At 41.8% G+C, this 26,608-nt stretch overlaps 2 protein-coding genes across 2 annotated transcripts in view; both read left to right on the top strand.

Annotated features, from left to right (window-relative positions):
- Nucleotides 1–26,608, top strand: part of LOC147333927 (neural cell adhesion molecule 1-like) — a gene marked incomplete at its 5' end in the record, with an annotated part of 164,596 nt that overhangs the window by 125,300 nt on the left and 12,688 nt on the right. Inside the window, one exon of the mRNA XM_086285854.1 lies at nucleotides 25,656–25,991. Within this exon, the coding sequence (XP_086141980.1) occupies nucleotides 25,656–25,991 (336 nt within the window). The remainder of the gene's footprint in view (nucleotides 1–25,655; nucleotides 25,992–26,608) is intronic.
- On the top strand, nucleotides 643–14,361 carry LOC147333928 (uncharacterized). The gene is made up of 8 exons (XM_086287731.1): nucleotides 643–673; nucleotides 1,277–1,312; nucleotides 5,227–5,490; nucleotides 11,756–12,001; nucleotides 12,088–12,450; nucleotides 12,592–12,693; nucleotides 13,674–13,758; nucleotides 14,325–14,361. The coding sequence occupies exons 1-8, from the start codon at nucleotides 643–645 to the stop codon at nucleotides 14,359–14,361; spliced, it is 1,164 nt and encodes a 387-aa protein (XP_086143857.1).

Below are 26,608 nucleotides of genomic sequence, written 5' to 3'. Positions count from 1 at the left end.
GGCTTGTTTACTACTGTGAGAGCTGCTCATTTCAGGAGATATTCCCTTTTATGTGGTAACGGAGGAATAACTACCCTTCCAGTACTGTCTTATTGGAGACTGGGGCACACATTATTTTACAACAATAAAAAAATAACCTATTTGAACAATCAGAACATTTTAAATAAATATTATATTGTAAATAAAATGGGGGATGTGTTGTTTTTGTCCATAATGCCTCTCTTGTCCTACAGTATTTATAGTGAAACATCTCCCTCTAGTGGCCACATATAAACCATGTGTGAGGATGGTGTTAATGTAAAATGTGAATCACAGTGTTCCAGTCAGTCATCAGTGTGTCTCTGCACAGCTGTAATTAAAATGTGTTCAGAGGGCCTCAGTGTCTGAATGGTTCCAGTTCAGCTCCATAACAGCAGCGTCCCTGGTTTGATTCCTGTGTTTCAGCTCATATCTGCCTCTCTCACTGAGGGGGGCGTACATATACACACACACATACACACACACACACACACACACACACACACACACTAACCACTAACTCTATTTGAACCAATAGAAAAGCTGGTGCTCAGAGGAAGAGGGCGGGCTTTACTTGGTGTCAGTGAGAGAAATGAAAAAAAGCTCAAATGAGTGAGAAGGACGATGGAGGAAACATCTGTGCTGTGTCTGCTCTGTAAGTAGAATCTCTGTGTTTGTTTGAATTCTTGTACTTTGACTGTCTGCTCTCCTGATAACTGATGATGGAGGAGAAGACATGAAAACAAATCAGGCTGAATTCAAGTTCAAAACACCACGAGGACCAACTGCAGGTCTGAACTGACTCTTTATCTTTGCTCAGGAGTCGAGGAAACACAGCAGGCAGTGAAAAGATCAAATCATTCACTCATTATATCAACACAGCTGCACAGTGGACACATGACTTTACTGTGGTTTCTTTTAGGAGTAGAAGACATTTTGTATTATATGAACAGTGTAGTCAGTGCACATATTTATGATCACAACAATTACATTCAGTGCTGTTTCTGAGATTAAAAAAAAAAATAATTAAATTTGAATAGAGGAGCTTGAACAGCATAGGGATATACATATGGGATGTTCTGTTTTACTATTACACACTTCCCCATCTTTTGTTGTCCAAATGTTTTTGAAACATATTCCTGTCATCAAATAGAAAATGAGCAGATATACCAGAGAGAGTTTGTGTGTTTGTCAGCTGTTTGTGTGCAGTTGTTCTATATGTTCACCTCAAATCAACCTGAGTGTCATTTCTCTTTAGTTATGATCTCACTGCTGAGCTGCTCAACAAACCAAGGTCAGTAACCTTCTTCTGTCACAATTTAAACCTGAGAAATGTGGTAACACTTTATTACACGACCTGCGAATAAGACACAAGTACCCTATACTTGCATGCAATTTGTGGACAACAAGGCGCAACTACCCTGCAACAAGAAAAGTGATTATGATAGTTTTAATTTTATAGGTAATATATAAGACAGACTGAATAGTGAAACTTCCATTATGCAGAAAATTACTTAAGCAGAACCAGTAATTACTTGGGTTGCTGTGATACTTAAAATTATTTACAGAACAATCTGTATCTCTTTCCCTTTAAAATACCTGGAAGTTAGAAAATAGATGAAATTACGTGACTCCATAACACGGCCCACAACCCAGTAAGTACTTACAGTACTTGTTTCATTGTTTCTTTTTTTTTTTTTTGTTTCATTGTTTCTTGCAAAAACCTGATTTGTTTCCCGCAAAATGCACATAACTACAGTGCACTTGTGCAGTATTCGTGGGCAATGGAATACATGTATCGGCGCTACATATTTAAAATGCAAAATATGAGTAACTGTATTCCATTCCACGGTTCTTGTTTAAAAAGGTGATAATCAGAATACAGTTACTTATTTTATGCAATAAGAGACTCTAATGCAGGGGTCTCGATCTGGTGACTGTACACTGTGTTCATGTCATTCAACGCCTCTCTCTGTCTCTCGCTAGCAAAGTTGACCCAGACAACAAAGTAAAGCTACTTTTCGGCTACGAGCCAGAGCATTCAGAATACGTTATGCTCATTGAGTAATATAACAGAACACATTATAAATACATTTTGAGGCACATATTCTGTAATCTGTTGTGGAATACATTTTAAAAGTAACCTTGCCAACAGTGGGTCATTTTATAAAATGTTGCTAGAAATGCCTGCCAGTCCTGATATTGTTAATCAAAAAATGTATGCATTACACATTACAGATAGTAGTCTGTTGTAATACTCTATACATTACCATGTTACCCTGTAAAACAGGGGTGTCAAACTCAAATACACAGTGGGCCAAAATTCAAAACTGGAACAAAGTTGCGGGCTAATGTTAATATTTATTGAAAGAAAAATCTTCCTCCAGATATAAGAATGAATCTTTTCTTATGGACTCAAATAAGTTTTGCTGGAAAACTGAATATGGAACAAGCAAAGCTTAATACTAAACAATATATATATTAGCTGTATAATACCAGTAGGCCAGCTCTAATAGTAATTTGGTATGGCTTCGCGGGCCAAATGTAATTAGGCTGCGGGCCAAATTTGGCCAGAGTTTGACACCTATGCTGTAAAATGACCTGAAATACACAGCCTCATAATTACCATTTAACAAAGATAAAAGCTAAGGCTACAGCCACACACACCAATACACTTAATGAGGACACATTAAGTGATTTGTATTGGTGATATTTCACTTAGCATTTGTGTACAAATACAACACAAAATAAAGATGGAAACCGGTGCAAAGACACTTTAAAGTGATTACCACAGTGATTCTGTAGAAACATGAACAGGTAGAAATGGAGGCTGCAGCCTGACTGCTGATCAGTTTGTTACCTGTTGAAGTTCAGCATCTGGCTGCTGAGCTGGGGTCAGAATTCACTCAGCTTTAACATTACTCTGGATTCCTGGCTATATATCTCCACAGTTTTCAAAAACTACAACTACTCTCTTCCTCCTGCCTATGGACTGAAATTAGTTGACTGTAGCACAAATGTGCCGAAAAAATGTAATTCTTTAAAAATAAAGAAAATTTAAAAGAAAAAAAACATTCTTTGAATGTTTTTTTTCTTTTTCAATTCAATTTTATATTAATCCCATAGTCAAAACACAAAGCACATTATACTGTAAGATAAAGACTCTACAATAATACAAAGAAAATCCTTACAATCAACCCGTTTGAGAACTCCACCCTTCTAACAGTATTAAATGGATGAAATCTACAGAGAACAATTTTTGCATCAGACTATAAACACATAAAGTTTGACATTTTAACATAGGAGTGAATTCAATTCAGCACAATACAACACTCACTGTTAAGTCAGATTGTTGAATGTTGCCATTGTGCTTCTTAAATTTGTAAAGTTTTAGTTCAAACTACAGGATCAAGACATTCCTTTGCCCCCCTCCCTCTTAAGGTTCTGGGAGGAGGCTGTAGTGTTTTATCACAAGCACATCCCTTGTGAAGATTCTGTTTGATTTTGCTTCCTGCTTTTATTATCCTTTTGGTGAGCAGGTCGTCTCAGACACACACACGCACAAGTTCTTGCACATGCATACACGTGCACACACATAAACACACATAGGGCCTTGTCTTCGTTTTACGGAGGGAGGTGCTGTGATGTGTATTGCAACAGTTTGTCAATAAAAAGGTTGCGAGGACAGCTGCTCTTCGAAGTATTTGGGCTAGAGACAGGTGAGGAGCATAGCTCCACTGCCTGGTTCTGACCAAAGCCTTTCCTCGTTAGCGAGTTAAAGACCAGTTAAAGATGTTCTGTCTTGATTTCGCTCATCATGAGGAATAAGTCTCTAAACTAGCGGCCTGTGGAAACACAGACTCAACACTCACCTCAAGGTGCTCAATATGCTTCATAATGAGAGAGAGAACTCTACAAAGATGAAAAGAAAACCACAACAATCAGACAACCCCCTTTGAGCAACCACTTTGGCGACAGTGGAAGGGAAAACCTCCCTTAAAGTGGGAAGAAACCTTCAGCAAAACCAAACTCGGAGAAAGGCAGCCATCTGCCACAACTGGTTAGGGTGAGCTGGGGGAGATAAAACAAAAGAAATGCTGTGGAAGACGGACAGAGATTAATAAATCTAAATATTAAATGCATTGGCTAAGGAACGAAGACAGAGGACATGACAGACTTAGACAGGAATGGGGAATGACAAAGCAACAAGAAAATATAGATCAGGAATAACTCAACTTTGAAGCAAAACCAGCTCAATACATTACAACTAAAAGAAATCACCATAACACACAACAAAACATTGCTGGGTCTAATGACCCAGAACCATGACAATTTGTGCCCTACCTGATTTCCCTGTTTTTGTATGTTTGTCACACTTAATCATTTTTTCCACACAGGGCCATCTGAGCATGGATTTTTTCCATGGTGGTGTTGGTGTAATTTAATTTATAAACTACATTTGTGTTTTCTTTGTCTAATATTTAAATGTGTTTGATCATCTGAAACATTTACAGTGAGTGTGACAAACATACAAAAACAGGAAATTAGAAAGAGCACGAATGCTTTTTCACACCACTGTAAATTCAGTTGTGGATTTAACAGGGAGCCAGTGTAGAGAAGCTAACATAGGAGAAATATGCTCTCTCTTTGTAATTCCTGTCAGTGCTCTTGCTGCAGCATACAGCTACATTTTAGTTTAATATATTCACTGAAGGACATATCCTGTAAAAAAAAACAACACCTTCCTCACAGTGTTACTGGACATCAGAATAATGCCATCCACAGTAAGTATCTGCTTAGATACCACATTTCTAAGATTTTTAGGGCCAATTATTCTAGCTTTCGTTAATTTCATTAAGAAGTGATCAAACAAAGGAGTTTTCAGGCAACACTGTTAATGTTCAGTTTCTACGCCATTTTTCTTTTTTCCTGGTGTGCAGAAAACTGAAGAACGTTTGTAATGCAAGCAACACCATAACTGTAACTGTAATGTTACTGTTAATGTTAATGTTGTAATGTAACTGTAATGTTACGGAATTTAGTACAGTTCCAATATAATTTATTGTGTTAATGGAAAATGTAATGTAATATGATCTATTTGGTTTGATGTTTTTAGAATGAAAATTATAAAATAATAAAAGCAATAAACCATTTGGACCTTTTTATCAAATATAACACATAATCAATTTTTCATTTTAACCCTCACAGCTCATCTGACTGTGAGTCCCAGCAGCTCCCAGTTCTTTCAATATGACTTTGTGTCTCTGAGCTGTGAGGAGGACGACAGCTCTGCTGGATGGACTCTGAGGAGAAACACAAGCAAACAGCAGAGGGCTCAGTGTGGAGATGGGTGGGGAAAACCAGCTGGTTCTTCCTGTAACATCAGATATACTTACCCATCTGACAGTGGAGTTTACTGGTGTGAGTCCAGAGAAGGCACTGTCAGTAACATGGTTCACCTCACAGTCACTGGTAAGTAGATCAAAAATCGCAAAGTGCTTTACAATAAAAAAAAACTGAGAACAAAAATATAAAACAGCATACATATAACATCATACAGCCTAAAACTAGTTAAAAGCTAATATGAATAAATGAGAATTTAGTTGAGTCTTAAAAGAATCCACAGCTCTAAAGTATTTGTCAACCCTGATCTTAAAATGAGTTACAGGGACCATTAATAGCCTTCGACTACAAGAATAGGTGTTGCATTCTAGAAGGTCAGAAATATAAGCTGGGGCTTGACCACACAGGGCTTTAAAAGTAAGGACAAAGATTTTTATATTAATTTTGTGCAGTCTCTAGCAGAAGCAACATTCTGTGCTGACTGAAGATGGTCATGTCACGGTTCGCTTGAGGACTCACACGCAGGACTCAGAGGCACAGTCAGTATTTATTACAGTCCCACCAGGTGTATATACAAACAGTGCAGGGGATGGTGCTATATACAACGCGGTGACAGGGAAAGGGCTCCGGGGAAATCCAGGCAGGAAAAAGACACTCACTCCTCTTCTGGCTCTCTCTCCAAACACTCACACAAAAGGGAATCCGCTCGGGGGATGCAGGGTCGGGTCCAGGGGATGCGAGTCACACACAACGATCCAGCGATGAGTAGAAGCCACTCCCTGGCTTATATGCTGGCTGCGCTGACGAGGCCCAGGTGTTTCCTCTTCAGAGGGGGCGTGGGCCAAGGGCGTGAACCCACCATGAGTTCCGCCCTGGCGAGAGAGCGAGAGAGAGAGAGAGAGAGGGGGGGGGGGGGGGGGGGGGGGGGGAGGGAGAGAGAGGGGGGGGAGGGAGAGGGGGGGGGGAACACTACTAGTCAGCGGCCTGCTGATCCACTGGCCGTGACAGGTCAAGATCTTATTCAAACACATAAACAGCTCTTACAATAATCAAGCTGTGATAAAATAAAAGCATAAAAATTAACCTCTAATTCAGCTTGCGAGACAACCGTTTGGCACTTAGACATATTTATTAGTTGAAAAAAAACAAACAAACACTGTTTCTGATTCATTCACAAGAATGGCTCCCGAGTTCAATTCAATCTATATACCACTAAATCACAACAACAGTTGCTTCAAGGTGCTTTATATTGTAAGTAGACCGTACAATAATACATACAGATAAAAACCCAACAATCAAACGACCTCCTATGATCAAGCACTTTGGTGACAGTGGGAAGGAAAAACTTCCTTTTAACAGGAAGGAACCTCCAGTAGAACCAGGCTCAGGGAGGGGCGGGGCCATCTGCTGCGACCGGTTGGGGTGAGAGAAGGAAGACATGATGAATGACGTACTGTGGAAGAGAGACAGAGATTAATAACAAGTGTCATTCAATGCAGAAAGGTCTATTAACACATGTTGAATGAGAAAGGTGCCTGAAAACTCAATGCATCATGGGAATCTCCCAGCAGCTTATGTCTGTTGCAGCATAACTAAGGGAGGTTCCACAGAAGAGGGGCCTGAAAACTGAAGGCTCTGCCTCCCATTCTACTTTTAAATACTCTAAGAACAACAAGTAGCCCTGCAGTGCAAGAGAGAAGTGCTCTAATAGGGTGATATGGTACTACAAGGTCATTAAGATAAGATGGGGCCTGATTATTTAAGACCTTGTATGTGAGGAGCAGGATTTTGAATTCAATTCTGGATTTAACAGGAAGCCAATGAAGGGAAGCCAAAACAGGAGAAATCTGCTCTCTCTTTCTAGTCCCTGTCAGGACTCTTGCTGCAGCATTTTGGATTAGCTGAAGGCTTTTCAGGGAGTTTATGGACATCCTGACATTAATGAATTAGAGTAATCCAGGCTGGAAGTAATAAATGCGTGAACTACTTTTTCAGTGCCAGTCTGAGACAGGATATTTCTAATTTTAGAGATGTTGCGCAAATGTAAGAAAGCAGTCTTACATATTTGTTTAATATGTGCGTTGAAGGACATATCCTGGTCAAAAATGACTCCAAGGTTCCTCACAGCGTTACTAGAGGCCAAGGTAATGCCATCCAGAGTAAGAATCTGGTTAGATACCATATTTCTAAGATTTTCAGGGCCGAGTACAATAACCTCAGTTTTATCTGAATTAAGAAGCAGAAAGTTAGCGGCCATCCAGGTCTTTATGTCTTCAAGACATTCCTGCAGTTTAACTAATTGGTGTGTTATGTGGCTTCATAAATAGATAGAGCTGAGTGTCATCTGAATAGCAATGAAATTTATACTTTGTCTTCTGATGATACTGCCTAAGGGAAGCATGTATAATGTAAACAGAATTGGTCCTAGCACTGAACCCTGTGGAACTCCATAATTAACATCAGCGTGTGAAGAGGACTCTCCATTTACATGTACAAATTGGAGTCTATTAGTTGCTGTAATGGGTTCTGAAACTCTTCAAATAAGCCATTCCTCTGCAGATGATCAGTTAGCTGTTTGACAACTATTACTGACATATGGCAACAATTATTGTATCTAAGCTGAGCACCAAATCAGATAAAGTCTGAAAAACAAGACTTACAGAGTATTTCTGTAAGTATCTCTACAGGTGTTGTCATGAATCCAGCTGTGTGCATGTAAGATATGACCCCAAAGCAGAATCCAATAAACCAAAACTAAACTGAAAAACCCAGGCCCTTACCAAATAACTCTTAAAATAACAAAGTAGCCTTAACATAATACAAAAATGACAAAAACACATAAAACTCAAACCGCTTAGATAAAATGACCCAGGACCATGACAGGTGGACGATAGATTACAAATAACACTGGTTTTTCAGTTTTCCAGCTAGGATGGACAAGGCTGAGCTTCAGGCTTTCAAATGGATTTGAAGTCTGTCTTTGTCTGTGTTTGAATAATAGACTGGTGACATCTGAGGTTTGGTTTGCCAGACGAACCTGTACACCAAGGTATTGCTTGATTTCAATTATTCAATTTTCAAGGGCAATAATTAGTTTTTCCTCCTTGAATCGCTACCTTATCGTGGTGGAGGGGTTTGTGTGTCCCAGGGATCCCAGGGGCTATGTTGTCTGGGGGCTTTTGCCCCCTGGTAGGGTCTCCCATGGCAAATTGGTCCTGGGTGAGGGACCAGACAAAGAGCGATTCAGAAGACCCTTATGAAAAGGATATTGAGGGAACAGTTTACCCTGCCTGGGATAGGGTTACTGGGGCTAGGTGCACACACACACACATATATATATTTTAGGGGTACAACGATACACAAAATTCACGGTTGAAGGAATACTTTGAGGACCTCCTTAATCCCACTGACACGTCTTCCGAGGAGGAAGAGTCTGGGGATGAGGGGAATGACCCGCCAATTTCCGGGGGCGAGATCACTGAGGCAGTTAAACAACTCCTTGGTGGCAGAGCCCCTGGTGTTGATGAGGTCCGCCCCGAGTTCCTGAAGGCTCTGGACGTTGTAGGGCTGTCCTGGTTGACACGCCTCTGCAATGTTGCGTGGAGATCAGGGGCAGTACCTTTGGACTGGCAGACCAGGGTGGTGGTCCCTGTCTTTAAGAAGGGGGACCGGAGGGTGTGTTCCAACTACAGGGGGATCACACACCTCAGCCTCCCTGGGAAAGTCTATGCCAGGGTGCTGGAAAGGAGAGTTCGTCCGCTAGTCGAACCTCGGATACAGGAGGAACAATGCGGTTTTCGTCCTGGTCGCGGAACACTGGACCAGCTCTTTATCCTCTCGAGGATACTTGAGGGTGCATGGGAGTTTGCCCAACCAGTCTACATGTGTTTTGTGGACTTGGAGAAGGCATTCGACCGTGTCCCTCGGGGTGTCCTGTGGGAGGTGTTGCGGAAGTATGGGGTGTCTGGCTCATTGCTACGGGCCATTCGATCCCTATACAACCGTTGCAAGAGCTTGGTTCGCATTGCCGGCAATAAGTCGGACTCGTTCCCGGTGGGTGATGGGCTCCGCCAGGGCTGCCCTTTGTCTCCGGTTCTGTTCATAATTTTTATGGACAGGATTTCTAGGCGCAGCCAAGTGGCGGAGGGCTTTCGCTTTGGTGGCCTCAGAATCTCATCTCTGATTTTTGCAGATGATGTGGTTCTGTTGGCTTCATCGGGTGAGGGCCTCCAGCTCGCACTGGAACGGTTCGCAGCCGAGTGTGAAGCAGCGGGAATGAGGATCAGCACCTCCAAATCTGAGGCCATGGTTCTCAGCCGGAAAAGGGTGGAGTGCCCACTCCGGGTCGGGGATGAGTTCCTGCCCCAAGTGGAGGAGTTCAAGTATCTCGGGGTCTTGTTCGCGAGTGATGGGAGAAGGGAGCCGGAGATCGACAGACGGATTGGGGCTGCAGCTGCAGTAATGCGGACGCTGCACTGGTCCGTCGTGGTGAAGAGGGAGCTGAGTGTAAAAGCAAAGCTCTCAATTTACCGGTCGATCTACGTCCTGTTGAAATCACGCAGTTCTTTGAATCTTTGGGCTGAAGGAAGGACAATACTCGGTGTATCAATGCTCAATCAACAATCATTTATTTCCATACAATTCAACAGTCAGAGCATTACAACGTCCGGACGGGAGAGATGCTACCAGAGGGTCAGGCACATGTCTCAAAATGGTGACGGGTTGCTCAGCTTTTTATAGTCTCTAGTGGCCCCCAGCTAGTCGTAAAAGCCAAAACATCACATTTTTTCTCTGTTACAGCGCCTAAGTTATGACCTCGGCAGTTGTTTCTCTGCTTTCTGTAAGGTGGGGGTGTGGAATGTGGTCTGTCTATCTCCCCTGTCTTTAGACACAGAGTCTCCTGCTTACAACCTTCTCTTCATGATTCAACAATTAAGCATGCCAAGAAAACAGTGTAACACATTCCCAGCAGATCAAGGATACAGAGTGATGCACATTTATCTAATGAACTAATATGTGAATATGTTCTGTTAACTCAAAAGTATAATGAGAACTAAACTACATACAGATCACACACTCTATTTTAAAGGGTATAATATGATCTACAACAATATCATAATTCAACTATTTTGATTACATCTATAAGGTAACATATAATAACAGAATAATATCACAGTCCCTACCCTCACCTATGGCCACGAGCTGTGGGTAGTGACCGAAAGAACGAGATCGCGGATACAAGCGGCAGAAATGAGCTTCCTCCGAAGGGTGGCTGGCCTCTCCCTTAGAGATAGGGTGAGAAGTTCGGCCATCCGGGAGGGGCTCAGAGTATAGCAGCTGCTGCTCCACATCGAAAGGAGCCAGCTGAGGTGGTTCGGGCATCTGACAAGGATGCCCCCTGGGCGCCTCCTGGGTGAGGTGTTCCCGGCATGTCCCACCGGGAGGAGGCCCCGGGGCAGACCCAGGACACGCTGGAGAGATTATATCTCTCGGCTGGCCTGGGAACGCCTTGGTATTCCCCCGGATAAGCTGGAGGAGGTGGCTGGGGAGAGGGAGGTCTGGGCCTCTTTGCTTAGGCTGCTGCCCCCGCAACCCGGCCTCGGATAAAGCGGATGAAGATGGATGGATGGAGGGATGGATGGATGGAATAATTAGTTTTTCTATTTTTATCAGAGTTCACCTGCAAGCAGTTGTGAGAGACACACTGCTAATACTAAAACAGTTTATCAAGCAGGACAACTTTAAATATTAATTTGGCTTAAAAGAACAGTAAAGCTGAATATCATCAGCATAGAAATGATAGGACGCATGAAAAAATGGCCTAATTATTTGCCTAGGGTGAAGAGCCTGTTAATCAAAATACTATCATCAACAGTGCCAAAGGCAGAAATAAGCTCCAGGATAACCATTACAGTGGATGCAGCAGAGTCAGCTGACTTCAAAATATCACTAGAAATCACTAGAAACTTTGAGTAAAAGACTTTTTGTGGAGTGAAGCACACATAAACCCAGAATGAAATTTGTCAAAGATGTCATGCTTTTCCATAAAAGAAATGACTTGTTTGGCCACGTTTTTAAGAAGCTTTGACAAGAAAGGGATCTTAGAGATATGCCTGTAATTTTTGAACTGTGTATTTCTGCAATACAAGGCCATTAGCAAGAAAACTGATTTTAAATAACGCTGTATGGAAAAAGTCATTTGGGCAGGTAGATAATTCCATTTTATCAAGTAAAGATGAAATGTCATAGTGTCATTGGATGAAACACATTCAGAGACTAAGAGAGTGGAGAGCCAGGAACAAAGGTATGACACTGGTAAGCTGAGTGTGTGGAGTTAGTGTTGATGAAGCTGTGTGTAAATGGATGAAATGCTGTAGTTTGTCTCTGTGTTGAGGTGGATCAGTGATCCTGCAGAGTCCTGTCCTCCCTGTGATGGAGGGAGATGACGTCACTCTGCTCTGTAAAACAAAGACCACTCCCTCCAACCTCCCAGCTGCTTTCTATAAAGATGGCTCCCTCATCAGGAAGCAGCCTACAGATCACATGACCATCCAGCATGTTTCCAGGTCTGATGAAGGCCTCTACAAGTGTGACATCAGCGGTCATGGAGAGTCTCCATCCAGCTGGATCACTGTCACAGGTGACACACTCACCTGTCTGTGTTTCTGCAGCTTTCAACATTCACAATGTGACGACAACTTAATGACTGTGTTTGCTTGGTTTTAGACAAACACACCACCACACCTCCACCTACATCCACCACTACATCTACACCCACCACCAAAACCACCACAACTGTCAGATCTTCACCCACCTCTATACATACATCCAGCACCACAACTCCACCCACCATCACACCCTCACTCACTGCCATCAAATCTCCATCAATAACTGCTCAAGGCATTACATCCACACCTCCACCTACATTCACCTCTCCTCCTGGTTCCACCTCCAACACTCTTCCTCCATCACGCTCTCATCCTCTTCTCTCTATGATGTTGGTCTCCTCTGTTGGATCATCCTGTGTTGTGGTTCTACTGGTGTTACTGGTTCCGCTGGTGAGACGATGTGTTCACAGGAAACCTGAAGGTGAGACTCAGACTTCCTGATTGTTCGTGTTTGAGATTCTTCAGTAGAATAAAGGTCACATACATTATTATTATAGTTACAACTTTCCTAAATGCAACCTGTTTTTAGATTTATATTATTTTTAATTTTGCATCATTTCAGCAGATCAAGAAGAAGCTGGAGAAGATGACATCATCACTTATGTCATGTACAGTTACATTCAATTATCAGATCCTCAACAACAGCCAATCAGAAAAAGCAAAGGTAGTACTGTGTTTCCATCAAAAGGGTTGAGCTTGACATTTAAAATTTTAAATATAATTGCAAAACTATGTGACGTGTTTCAAATGGCTGCTGAGTTGTTAGATTTGTTTCTAAAACAACTTTTTTGCAACTTTACAATTAAGGAACACTGCAAAGTAGGGGTGAGGATGTTTCAGAAATAGGGCATTAGTAAGGAACTTTCTCTTTGATTTCTTTGTTGTAACACTAATTTATTGCTTCTTCGCAATAAATCTTATACTGTTGGAAAGTCTGTTTCTTCTCTTAAATGGCACAAGATTTGTAAGGAAAATTTGTGAGTTGAGCAGCAGAGTCAAGTATGTAGATTGTATGTGTTTGTGTTGTTCATGATGGCATGACTAGCACTCACAAGCTGATTCCACAAGTGTTCAGTGAGGTTGAGGTCAGGACTGCAGGAAGATCGTTCCATCTTCTCAGAAAGTTGTCCCTGTGAAAGTTCTTGAGAAGATAATTTTTTTTGGCTTAGTGTGAAGCCAATTAAGTCAAAGATTGAACAGTCCATAGACCTTTAGCTGTGTTTTCAGCCTCTCAGACATTTGAACCATTTTTAAACTTGCATGTAAAACCACAGCAGCTACTTGCTGTTGATGACCCCAGCTAGTGTGAACCAGGTTAAGGTTTAGACGTCTCACCACAAGATCTAATGCTAGCGTTCAATTCATGAGAACCCTGTTGCTTTGTGCTTTGTGGTATAGTGTGTGCATTTGTATTATTAGAATATAGCAGCCTTGTGGTCATCCACAGTTGTTTTTCACAGAATGAGCCGTCAGTTATTTCTGGTCATTATGAGTTTCACAGCAGAGGTGTTAACATAGGAAAGCTGAAAAATGCTGCCGATTATAAAAATCGCTTAATCACCTAATCTTGTCAATTACTTTGCAGCTGTTGAGTAATAATATAACAGTGGTAGCTTCAGTAATTTTATATGCTTAATATTACAGAGACTGATACAACTGTGGTCTACCCAGCAGTGGGCTCTGACGATGTCAGTAATGGACAAACAACCATCAGCACAAGAAAGCTCAGGTACAGCTGGGCTGTTCACCCTGTTTACCGTCATTATGCTAGGCTAAGCTAAGAAAAGTTTAAATAAAGTAATCCATGAGAACCAAAAGTGCAGGCTGCAGATTGCTCTAAACATATAATGATTTTTCTACTCTTGGGTTTGTATGATATCATCGATACCTAATATGGTCTCAATGACATATGCTCCAGCCACCTGTTATTTCAACCTTTTATTAGTGATTGGCAGCAAAGTAGAAAGCATGGTAGAAAGTTGCCTTAAAGGGAGAGGAGCTAATACAGATTGTTTTAGACAGGATGAACTAAGGGGCTCCAACAAAGCTCAGTGTAAGCTAATGAAATATTACCCTGAACTGTGAAACATGCAGAGGTACTCTAGTCAAGTCCAAGAATAAAAATAAAGAGCTGGAAATGAACACAGAACACAAATCTTCACAATCTGATTCAACAAAAATAAACTTGTACAGTGAAAACACAAGTTATAGTGCATGAACTTCAACAGCGTAGTGTTACTTCAAATACAGGAAATGGTGCAACATATAATTGTGACTTTCCTTATAACCCTGCAGGTACCTCAGGCAGGCAGCTGAAGTTGACGTGCAATAGAATAACACCGACAATAGTGCAGGGTCTATTTTTGATTGAACCTGCAAGAAACAGTAGATTTTTTTTTGTTTCTCTAAAACTGCACAAAACAGTTCACCTACAAAGTAAAACCTCTGAGCATGAGAGAAAAAAACAGAGCACTGTTTCTGTACCCAGAGAGCAAAATGTTACTAGTCTTCAGTAGGATACAGTCCATAAATGTTTCACTAGGACTTTGAGATAAATTGAAACATATTAGCAAGATGTCTGACAGTCCAGTTGACTACAACTGAATAACTATAGAACATACATCTGTCATTACCGCTGGTTATCAGTAGACCATCCAGGTATATATTGTGCTAGATGTATCTATACTTACTCTTGCTATAGTGAGAACACACGTATGCACTCAGTATTACATCATAAACAAACCACATCTCCCTCTGCATGAGTCTGTGAGGGTGCTGAGCAGCTCTTTCAGTCAAAGACTGAACCTCACTGACAAAGTAAAACAGGAATGAAGATCGACACAAACAGCCATCAGAAACAGCAGCATAAATGAAGTAAGACATGAAACACTGAGAAGCAAGGCTGAGAAACTACAGACGGAACACAGAGGGAACTAATGACAAACAAAAAGTAAGAACTGAAGCTGAGAGAAAGGAACACTAAACCACACTAGAAGAAATCATCTGATCAATGTGTGAGCAGTATGGACGCTCTGATTTGTATTTAAACTGGTTCCCAGTAAAGTCTGAACTGGGACTGTGTGTCATGCAGAGAGGTGGAAATTGGAGGTCTTGATTGAACTCCAAAGCTTGTAATCATGTTTCCTGTTGTTTGAACTGTGTGTTTGTGTTCAGACTTTAAACCAGAGCCAGACGTCGTCTACTCTTCACTGAAGTAGTCCACCAGTCCAACCACTGACATCCAGCTGCTGCTTTCTAACTGGTCCCCCCAGCACCCCAGACCAGAGGAGATCCAGATGTTACAGATTTTATGTCTTTTTATCACTGAATTAGACTCTGATGATGCAGAACTACTTAATGGAAATCAGTTACTTAATTTATTGGCATGCAGATGTTTTATGTCTTCAGTAACTTACAACAAGTATCCTGTTGTTGTTCCCCTTGGAAACATTTATATTGTCTCACTCAGTAATATAAGATTAAAACACAGACTTGAGTGTTGTAGTGTCTGATAAACTACAAATTCATGAACTCAGACTGGACTTCCTTCTGAATCACATTTCCTTTTTTTTTTTTTTGCCTGTCCCATTTGGTTCTTTAGCCATCAGAATTGTTGTCTGAAGACCAACAAGGATACCCAATGGATTTACTTTGCCAAATGGATCATCGTGGCATTGCCGTATTGGTCCATTTGGTCGATCTTTGTTTTTATTATTTATTATATTTTATTTTCAGATGTTACAGACGGGACAGACATGAGTGAGGGATAGGAAAGGGAGAAAGAAAGAGGAAGGAAAGGAAAAACAGAAGGGGAGAGGGACAGTGAGAAAGGGGGGGAGAAAAAAAAATAAAAATCTCCTGGAGAGAGAAGAATAGAAAACAAGCAAAAAAACAAAAAAAAACAAAGCAACATACTAAACACAACACCATCGCATTAATCTAGCTAAGTGTAAACAGCAGTAAATACTAAATATTCAATGTTGTTGTGCAGCACGCAGGACAGATGTGCATCGAAGTAGCAGCCAAGAAAGGTGTAATTTAAGTCTACGAGCAGTGAACACCCGTGTGCATACCTGTGTGGATCAGCGTGCTTGTATTCCAAAGGTTTCTTCATGTAACGATCTGCTAGGGAGTGTGGGGGGGCCACAGCCCCGTCCTCCAGGGTATGAAGCAGGTATGGAGGAGATCAAAACTCCAGACATCCAGAGGCCCCCAGAACACAAGAGACCATGGAAGACCAACAGAGGGGCAGCCGCGCCACTGTCCCAGTAAGAGCTGAGGACAGTCCCAGATGAGGGTTCACCCAGCAGCCGCGGAGCAGAAGCCAGGGGGAGTTGCAGTGACGCGCCCGTGAGCTCCGCCGGCAGCCAGCTGTGCCTGAGTGACCGAGCCCCAGGCCGAGAGGCCGGGGGCAGCCCACCTCCGAAGTGGACCGAGCGAGCCCCAGGTTCCAGGCCCCGATAAGCGGCCGCCAAGGAGTGAGCCGGTGTGTACCTGGACGCCCACCCCCAGACACAAAGAACCACCAACGCACCGATACCTGAGGGAGTCCGCCACCGGCAGGGGAAGTGGTGGTGGGTGGAGATAGGCCTCCAAACCTTGGAGGGCCTGAGGTGTCCCCAGAGAGGTGGTGTCTGATACCCAACCTGACATATAGACACAGACATACAGGCACACACAGACACAAACATCCATTCCCCCCCTCATGCTCTCATATGCACTCACTCCACACTCAACCAACGTGGAGACAGACATAAAGAGACGCTGTACACACGATCACACTCCCCAAGCGTACTCTAAGAACCGGGTCTAGGTGCCCTTGCCCCTGGAGGGGGGAACTGCACCCAGACCCAGGTGGTGTTACCCTTTTCCCTGCAGTGGGGAGAGGCAGACCACCCCGACTCCGTAGCAGCAGGGAGGCCCCACACTCCAGACCGCAGTCGGACGGCCAACTCCTCCTAGCCCTCCCGCTCCAGCAGGCCGCAGAGAATGGGGGTGGGAGAAGACTCCAAACCTCCCTCCACCCGCTCATTGTAGTGTTGATGCATGTGTGTTCTAAGGTGCAATTAAAACCCAGGAGGGCATGGAGCTACCTGCCAAGGAGCAGCAGGTAAGCGCATAGTCCCTCCTGATAGCCCTCAATGTCTAAGTGTATTTAAAATTGAGAGGTGGGCAACGACGCCAGGGGTGAGGTGTACACCCTGATGGTAATATGGACTCCGTGATTGTGCCCACCCCCAAGATCCTATTTGCCCACAACCCCGGCAACACACCAACCAGGACCCAAGCCCCCGAGACCCGGCCCGGGCCCCAGCTCAGAGACGGAGCGCCCCCAGAACCTCACGCCCATCCCGGACCCACCCAGGGGCAGCCAGGCTACCAGGTCAGTAACCCACGTCCGTCAGCACAGACCCTCCCCTAGCCCCGCTGCACGCAGCCGCGAGGAAACAGTCACCTGAGAGCCAACAGAGCCCCCAACCGGACATGACCGCTACCCCGGGTTGAGCCCCCCAAGGAAGATGCCTCCGGGGAACCCCCCGACGCCCTAAGCCTGTCCCTACCCCCACACCAATCACAACAGTGAAGGCGGGACCAAACTATGACCCCCCACCCCCACTAGGTGATGGAGCTGATAAAAGGAGCCCAGAGCAATTGATCTGATGTGGTGGCAGAGGCTGTATCAAGACTAATGTAATCTAATAGATAATTTCTATATTGGTTAGAATTAAGATTATTTTTATTTTTCCAGTTCATGAGGACTGTTTTCTTGGCTATGCATAGGGCAGTGAAAATCATATGGGCTATATTCTTTTCTGAAGTGACATTATCTAAGCTGCCCAACAAACACACTAAGGGGGAAGTTGGAATGTTACATTTCAGATACTTTGATAAATCTTCACATATCTCGCGCCAAAACTTTTGCACTGGTGGACAGAACCAAAGAGCGTGGATGTAATTGTCTGGTGTATTGCCTTGACAGTGTGAGCAGTTGTTGGAAGATGTAAAGCCCATCTTGAACATCCGATGACCTGTATAGTGCACTCTATGTAGTATTTTGTATTGTATTAATTGCAGACTGGGATTTTTAATTAATTTAAAGGTTTTTAAGCAAATCTGAGACCAGAAGTTTTGGTCTAAGCTGACTGATAAATCTGCTTCCCACTTTGCAATAGGAAGGGATATTGATTCATCTAATTTAGAAAGTGTTCTGTATATTTTAGATAATAATTTGGGGGATTTAAGAGTAAGGAAATGTGCCGCACTTGGTGGTGTTTGTAATTCAACTTGACTGAGGTTAAATTTCTTTTTTATAATGGATTTAATTTGTTGATATTCTAATCCCATATTGTGCAACTAGTCTGTCAAATGGAATAAATTCTGTTCCCTCTAATATATGTTCTAAGTATTTAATTCCTTTACAACTCCATTCTGGGAAATTAATCATATTATTGTTTTGTAATATGTCAGGGTTATTCCAGATAGGTGTACGTTTGCATGGGATTAATGAAGACTCCGTTATTTTTAGAAACTCCCACCATGCTGTCAGAGAAAAGCTGATGTTGATACTTTTAAAGCATTCATGTCTTTTGATGTTTGAGCTAATAAATGGTAGGTCTGAAATCTCTAGATCCTTGCATAGTGCCTGTTCAACATCTAGCCAGGGCTCAACTAAGAAGGTATGTTTTAACCATTCTGAGATGAACTGAAGCCTGTTGGCTAAGAAGTATTGGTAAAAATTAGGCAGATCTAATCCTCCTCTATCCTTGGTTCTTTGTAACGTTTTTAAGCTGATACGCGGGGGTTTATCTTTCCAAAGGAATTTGGAAATATATGAATCCAGAGATCTGAACCAATCTTGTGATGGTTTGTTAGGGATCATCAAAAATAAGTAATTTATTTTTGGCAAGATCATCATTTTTATAGTGGCGACCCTTCCCATGAGTGATATGGGTAAAGATTTCCATCTAGTCAGATCGCCTTCTACTTTCTTTAGAAGTGGGATGTGGTTTAATTTAGTTAAGTCTGAAAGCTTAGGAGAAACATTAATACCTAAATATTTAATATTTGAATGAATCACATTTCCTGAATGAGCACAGAGCTCAGTCCTGTTAAACTTTCAATGAAGCTTAAAGCCTCTCTGAGGTCAAAGTCATCATAGGTCAAAGGTCAAAGTCATCATCCAGTTCTCTAATTTGGAGAAGCAGAACTGTTTTGGGTAAAACAGTTCCACAGCTCATGGTCACAGGTTGGGTTGGGCAACCAGTTTTGCTTTGCCTCTTTTGTTCTAATGCAACATAAAATGATACAGACAGAGTATAACTGAGGTTTATGTCTGTGAAGGTTCTCAGTCATCCAGGTCATCGTAGTCAAAGGAGCTTGCAAAGAAAAGCGTCTGGACTTCTTTAAGTTACTTGAAGACGTTTCACCTCTCATCCGAGAAGCTTCTTCAGTTCTAAGGTCAAATGGTGGAGAGTCCCAGATATAAACCTAGTGGGAGTAACCCCCCACAGAGGGACAAAAGGACCCCCTGATGATCCTCCAATCGCCTGAGCAAAGGTGTGAAACTGGGTGTGGGTCCCAATCAGCCAGAGTTTCGGGTGAGTTCATTGTGAAACCTGGCCCCACCTTATCATGCGAATTCCTGAGGTCAGATGGCCCAGGATGTGAGTGGACGTTAAGGCGTCTGGGAAGGGATCTCAAAACTGGATTATAGATGGCAGAGAGTTGGTGTCGTAAACCCCCGCCTCTGTTCAAAGATGGTCGCTCACAGTGGACATAAATGGCTTCTTTCACCCCTCTTTCAAACCATCTGTCCTCTCTGTGCAAAATGTGAACATTGGCATCCTCGAAAGAGTGTCCTTTATCCTTAAGATGCAGATGGACTGCTGAGTCTTGTCCTGTGGAGGTGGCTCTTCTATGTTGTGCCATGCGCTTGTGAAGTGGCTGTTTGGTCTCTCCGATGTAGAGGTCTGGGCATTCCTCGCTGCACTGTACAGCATACACCACATTGTTAAGTCTGTGTTTTGGCGTTTTGTCTTTCGGGTGAACCAGTTTTTGTCTGAGCGTGTTACTGGGTCTGAAAATTGGAGAAAACCCTCCTGAGTTTTTCTGATACACCGGCTACATAGGGGATGACAATGTTGTTGCGTCTGTCCTTCTTATCCTCCCTCGCTGGTGTCTGGTCTTCTTTTCTGTGCCTCTTTGCTGACTTTAAGAACGCCCATTTAGGATAGCCGCACATTTTGAGTGCTTCCTTTACATGTGTGTGTTCCTTCTTTTTTCCTTCAGGCTTAGAGGGAACATGTTCTGCCCGGTGGTGTAGGGTCCTAATTACTCCAAGTTTGTGCTCCAGAGGGTGATGGGAGTCAAAGAGGAGGTACTGGTCCGTGTGTTGTGGGCTTCCGGTAAACTGGGTCCACATATCTGTACCAGTGGCTGGGTACAGATATGTGGACGACACCTGGGTCAAAATCAAGACACAAGAAGTGGAATCCTTCAGTGCGCACATTAACGCTGTGGATAAAAACATCAAGTTCACCAGGGAAGACACAAAGGACAACTGTTTGCCTTTCCTGGACTGCGCTGTGCACATTGAAGAGAACAGCATATTGGAATCAAATATCTATGATGATGTATTATTGGAGGCTGAGATGAGTTATCAGACATTATTGATCTTTTGGAAAAAAATCACAAAAATCTTCAAATACGTTCTCCTCCTCCAAAAGCAGTTTTTATTTTATTTTTCTTCTCTCTAAAAAAAACTGTGTGTGTAAGAAAGGTTTCCTGTGTGAGGTAAACTATGTAAAAATCCAACAGGTGGCAGCAGAGGAGCTTCAGTTTGACCAAGGTAGGATGTCATTAAAGAAGATGCTGGGGAAAAAAGTGGTGGGGTTAATGTACCAGTGTGAGGGGGAAGGTTGCTTTCAACTCAGAGGTGTGAAACTGAGATTTTTTCTAAGCCCATTTAAAAAGGAAAACAAAAAAAAGCTATTACAATCATCTAAGATGGATGACACAAACACACGTGTCAGTTGTGACAATTTAAATGATTTACCTAAAGCAGTGATGCCCTGTAATTACTCTTTTTTTATTAATATTCATTGCCATAATTTGTGAGACACAGGAAAAAAAAGGCTTGAACAAAAGCTTTGTCTAATCTCCATGTGCCAGCTTCAATTATCTTCTTAGCTTTATATATAATATATACAGGGAGTGCAGAATTATTAGGCAAATGAGTATTTTGTCCACATCATCCTCTTCATGCATGTTGTCTTACTCCAAGCTGTATAGGCTCGAAAGCCTACTACCAATTAAGCATATTAGGTGATGTGCATCTCTGTAATGAGAAGGGGTGTGGTCTAATGACATCAACACCCTATATCAGGTGTGCATAATTATTAGGCAACGTCCTTTCCTTTGGCAAAATGGATCAAAAGAAGGACTTGACCGGCTCAGAAAAGTCAAAAATAGTGAGATATCTTGCAGAGGGATGCAGCAGTCTCAAAATTGCAAAGCTTCTGAAGCGTGATCATCGAACAATCAAGCGTTTCATTCAAAATAGTCAACAGGGTCGCAAGAAGCGTGTGGAAAAACCAAGGCGCAAAATAACTGCCCATGAACTGAGTAAAGTCAAGCGTGCAGCTGCCAAGATGCCACTTGCCACCAGTTTGGCCATATTTCAGAGCTGCAACATCACCGGAGTGCCCAAAAGCACAAGGTGTGCAATACTCAGAGACATGGCCAAGGTAAGAAAGGCTGAAAGATGACCACCACTGAACAAGACACGCAAGCTGAAACGTCAAGACTGGGCCAAGAAATATCTCAAGACTGGTTTTTCTAAGGTTTTATGGACTGATGAAATGAGAGTGAGTCTTGATGGGCCAGATGGATGGGCCCGTGGCTGGATTGGTAAAGGGCAGAGAGCTCCAGTCCGACTCAGACGCCAGAAAGGTGGAGGTGGATTACTGGTTTGGGCTGGTATCATCAAAGATTAGCTTGTGGGGCCTTTTCGGGTTGAGGATGGAGTCAAGCTCAACTCCCAGTCCTACTGCCAGTTTCTGGAAGACACCTTCTTCAAGCAGTGGTACAGGAAGAAGTCTGCATCCTTCAAGAAAAACATGATTTTCATGCAGGACAATGCTCCATCACACGCGTCTAAGTACTCCACAGCGTGGCTGGCAAGAAAGGGTATAAAAGAAGAAAAACTAATGACATGGCCTCCTTGTTCACCTGATCTGAACCCCATTGAGAACCTGTGAGATTTACAAGGAGGGAAAACAGTACACCTCTCTGAACAGTGTCTGGGAGGCTGTGGTTGCTGCTGCACGCAATGTTGATGGTGAACAGATCAAAACACTGACAGAATCCATGGATGGCAGGCTTTTGAGTGTCCTTGCAAAGAAAGGTGGCTATATTGGTCGCTGATTTGTTTTTGTTTTGTTTTTGAATGTCAGAAATGTATATTTGTGAATGTGGAGATGTTATATTGGTTTCACTGGTAAAAAAAAAAAATTGAAATGGGTATATATTTGTTTTTTGTTAAGTTGCCTAATAATTGTGCACAGTAATAGTCACCTGCACACACAGATATCCCCCTAAAATAGCTAAAACTAAAAACAAACTAAAAACTACTTCCAAAAACATTCAGCTTTGATATTAATGAGTTTTTTGGGTTCATTGAGAACATGGTTGTTGTTCAATAATAAAATTATTCCTCAAAAATACAACTTGCCTAATAATTCTGCACTGATGACTTAAAATAATATAAAATAATTTCCAAATCCAAATTGGTGAACAATAAATGAATGACAATAAAGCTTTCATCCAGTGTATTATAATCAGTCATATCCAACCAAATGACTGTTATTAAATATGTTTCTGCCATAAATCCAGATTGTTCCTCATTAATTTAATCTAATTTAATATATAATTTAATATACGTCAGTCCTAATGTTAACCTAATGCAGAACCATTTCTGCGTTTCCATAGGAGGACTCCGGTCCAGCCCACCATCTCTATCTCTCTCTCTAACTCATAAATGTGGCGTCACAGACCTGCTCTCTCACTGAGGGACTTTCAGCTTTATCTGAACCTCAAAGTTCATCTCATATAGTCTCTTCTGAATCTCAGATTCTGATTTTAAAACAGAAACAGAAATGTCTGTTGGAACTTCGTCACTCTGCTACAATTTCCTGTTTTTCAGCGTCTTTGTCTTTGTCTCTGCAGGTGAGATTTACTGTGAGAAAGTAAAGGTTATATACTAATAATAATGTGTGTGAAAGTGACACAAGGTTAGATAGAGTCTGTGTGGATTTAACATCTGTAATCCAGCTGTGACAAAGAAGTGTAATGTGTGGATGGGCTCAAACTGTGCTCATGAACATTTTGTACTTGTAAAGTTGTGAACTGAGTTTTTTAACCTTGTAAACCAAAATATCTGAAAATGTTATGCTTGTGCATCTGTAGACTAGAATTTGCGTGTTTGTAAAAAAACCAAACAATTATTTACACAAGTTACAAATATTTTTTGTTAAGGTCTGGTTAGACATACAAAGCAAAAATCTACACTGTGTTCCAAATTATTATGCAAATTATATTTTTCTGTGATTTTCCTAAAAAGTCGATTCAGTCAGCATAATTTTTGAGTCATCAACCATTCGAGTATAATTTAAATGTTACTGAACAAACCACACAATAAAAACTGTGTTTTTCAAAAATAAAAAACCTTAGTATGCACTGCTCCAAATTAATAAGCACAGAGTTTCAAAACATTTTATAGGTTGTAGAGAATTGAAAATGGTCATTTGTTTAATTTGCAGTATTAATAGATCAATTTTTGCTGAAATCAAAAGCTATTTCCATCAAAAAACACCTTAACAGGTCAAGTTACATATTAACATAGCACCCCTTATTTGATAGCAGTTTCACATTTCTTGGATGTTCCATGGATGCAACATTCAAGTTTCAACTTGAATGTTTAATTATGTGGGGTACAGAAAAAAAATAAATTATAGACTATATTTTGTCAGGTTCCTGTTTCTGTTGACCCAGCGTTTTAAGTTTTAGTTTATTTGGATGTTGTTTATGTTTAAGTTCGTTAGATTAGCAAAGTTCACTTGGTTATTAGACTCCTTGTGTTTTCTGCCCCTGTATTCCCTCACCCTTTGTGTTTCATGCTGCATGTCTTATGTTATCAAGTTTGTATTGTCATGTCTGTGTCTCGTGTTTCCTGTTTTATTTTGAAGGAGTTGGGTGTTTTTTGTTCATTGTATTTAGGCTACGTCCACACGTACCCGGGTATTTTTGAAAACGCAGATTTTTCTATGCGTTTGCACCTTTCGTCCACACGTAAACTGCGTTTTTGGTCACTGAAAACGAAGATTTTTAAAAACTCCGGCCAGGGTGGATATTTTTGAAAACTCAGTTTTTGCATTTATGTGTGGACTAGAAAGACGGAGAAAACGCAGCGTCAAAGGTGTGCGCATTTTTTGAGGTCACACTGTGCACCACGTTATTAGTTTGGTGAAATGAATTTCTACAATACTGTTACTGTTAATTGTACTCTCTGCAGTGTTTCAATGCTTACAAATACACACAGTTACTGTCCTTCCACACATACGACTCGGTTCTGCTTCTATGCCCCAGCTTTGTTTACTCTTTCCCACTGAGGCTTCTAGACTTCTGATTGGCCAACATTTCTGCACAGTTAGGAATATATCGCCACCTGTTGCTTTGGCATGTTCATAGCAGCGTTTTCCTTCATTTCTGCCTTTATGTGTGGACGGGATTATTTTTTAAAACGAAAACGGAAAATCTCCGTTTTCAAAAATACCCGTGTACGTGTGGACGTAGCCTTAGTTTAACTTCCCCTGTCCTGTCATTAGCCTCATGTCAGTCAGCTGTTCCCCCATGTGTTCGCACTTCCCCTAATCACCTCCTGTGTATTTAAGTCCTTTGTTTTCAGTGTGTCATTGTCAGATCGTCTGCTTTGTTTCTAGGCCAAGAGTTCATGTCAAGTTTTCTTATGTCTGGTCCCTGTTCGTGTTGTAGGTTTTTATTTAATTTAGCTCAAGCAGTTTAGTGTATTGTTAGTTTTGCCTTTTGTTTGCAGTTAATTTGCCAGCCACAATAAACGGCTCGTGTTTGGTGATTCAAGTCACGTTTCATGTTTTGTTTCGTCTGCATTTGGGTCCACCTTTACTCTACACACAGTCAGCCCCGCTGATTGCGACATATTTATACAAAACATGTGTATACTTACTACATTTGAGTCACATGTGTTCTTGAAGAAAATGTATCTAAATCTGCCACTAAGAGACTCACAGTATCTTATAATGAGAGGCTACTTTCTCACACACATTATGTTCACTTATTATCAGCACATGTTGTTATTCTGTGGAAGCTAACATCTTGTAGTTTCTGACACTTTGCATGTTTAGCATGAGGCTAAAATTCCCCCTCAGTGGGTCACTGGTGACCTGCTGGATGTTCAGAGGTTCATTAAATCCAACATGACTAAAAACTCAAATGTCAAAGGAAATAAACAAAATATTTAACGTCAATCATTCTGAACATAATTGTACTTTGACCTTTAACCTCTCTGCTCTGTGTTGTTTCCTCTTTCAGAGCAGAAAATCATCACAGCTGAGTCTGGACAGAACGTCACTCTGACATGTCAAGCTCCAAACTACAAGATCTTAGTCGTAAAGTGGAGCAGAGCTGACCTGGAAGATGAATATGTGCTTTTGTACCAGGATAGTCGCTTCTATCCAGACAACCAGCATCCATCTTTTAAGAAGCGGGTGGATCTGCAAGACAGACAGATGAAGGATGGAGACGTGTCTTTGATTCTGAAGGATGTGAACACTGCTGATAGTGGAACATACGAGTGCCGTGTTTTCATTGAAGAAACACGCTCATGGAAGAAAAGCATCATCCTCCACCTGATTGTTGATCCTCCAGGTGAGTGAGTAGAGTTGAGTGTGTGTGTGATCAGAGGTGAAGCTGCTTCCTGGTTGTTGATGTTTGTTTATTGTATGGATGAGCTGGTGGATGTCAGAGGTAGACAGATGTTTCTCCAGCTGTAATCTAGAGTTGTAGAGCAGCGTTGTTTGGTTAGAGCAGAAACAAAGACATTTATGAATCCGTCTCTTCTTCTCTTGCTCTCTAACTCGTCTGTAAACATGTGTGGGGAAACTCAATGTTAAAGCCTACAGCTGGAGGGGGAGGGGAGGGGTGAAGCTGGTGGTTGTGAGTCTGTGAAAGTGAATCCTGCCGGTGCCATAGCTGGTGAAAACGTACTTAGTGCAGACACAAAACGTCCATCAGCTTCAAAGTGTGTCAGAAAAATGTCCACATGGTGACTGATGGATGAGAGAGGTCCCATTGTTGTTGTTGTGCACAAATCATTGAACAACACAATTGTGACTATTAAATTTTGTTATCTTTGACATTTTTCATAGATTCAACCAAAAAAAGAAGAACTGTGTTTTAGTGACAGGCTACTAGCATTAAAGTGTCTAAAGATGCTTGATCTTTTGAGTTTGGAGTATTTTTATATTTGAAACAAATTCCTCTGT

Source organism: Aulonocara sp. 'chitande type north' Nkhata Bay, linkage group LG3, assembly GCF_057382095.1.
Source record: "Aulonocara sp. 'chitande type north' Nkhata Bay isolate Kocher_YH1m ecotype deep benthic linkage group LG3, A_spYH_male_GT1.1, whole genome shotgun sequence".
In the NCBI taxonomy this organism is placed as follows: Eukaryota; Metazoa; Chordata; class Actinopteri; order Cichliformes; family Cichlidae; genus Aulonocara; species Aulonocara sp. 'chitande type north' Nkhata Bay.
The sequence above is the reverse complement of the archived record's forward strand: the minus strand, read 5'-3'. Positions and strand labels throughout refer to the sequence as shown.

Excerpts from the sequence above, each read along its gene's own strand:
- LOC147333928 (XM_086287731.1), top strand. The coding sequence starts at position 643 with ATGGAGGAAACATCTGTGCTGTGTCTGCTCT. Across the intron at positions 5,491-11,755 it reads GGTTCACCTCACAGTCACTG|GTGGATCAGTGATCCTGCAG; the intron begins GTAAGTAGATCA and ends CTCTGTGTTGAG. Across the intron at positions 13,759-14,324 it reads ATCAGCACAAGAAAGCTCAG|GTACCTCAGGCAGGCAGCTG; the intron begins GTACAGCTGGGC and ends ATAACCCTGCAG.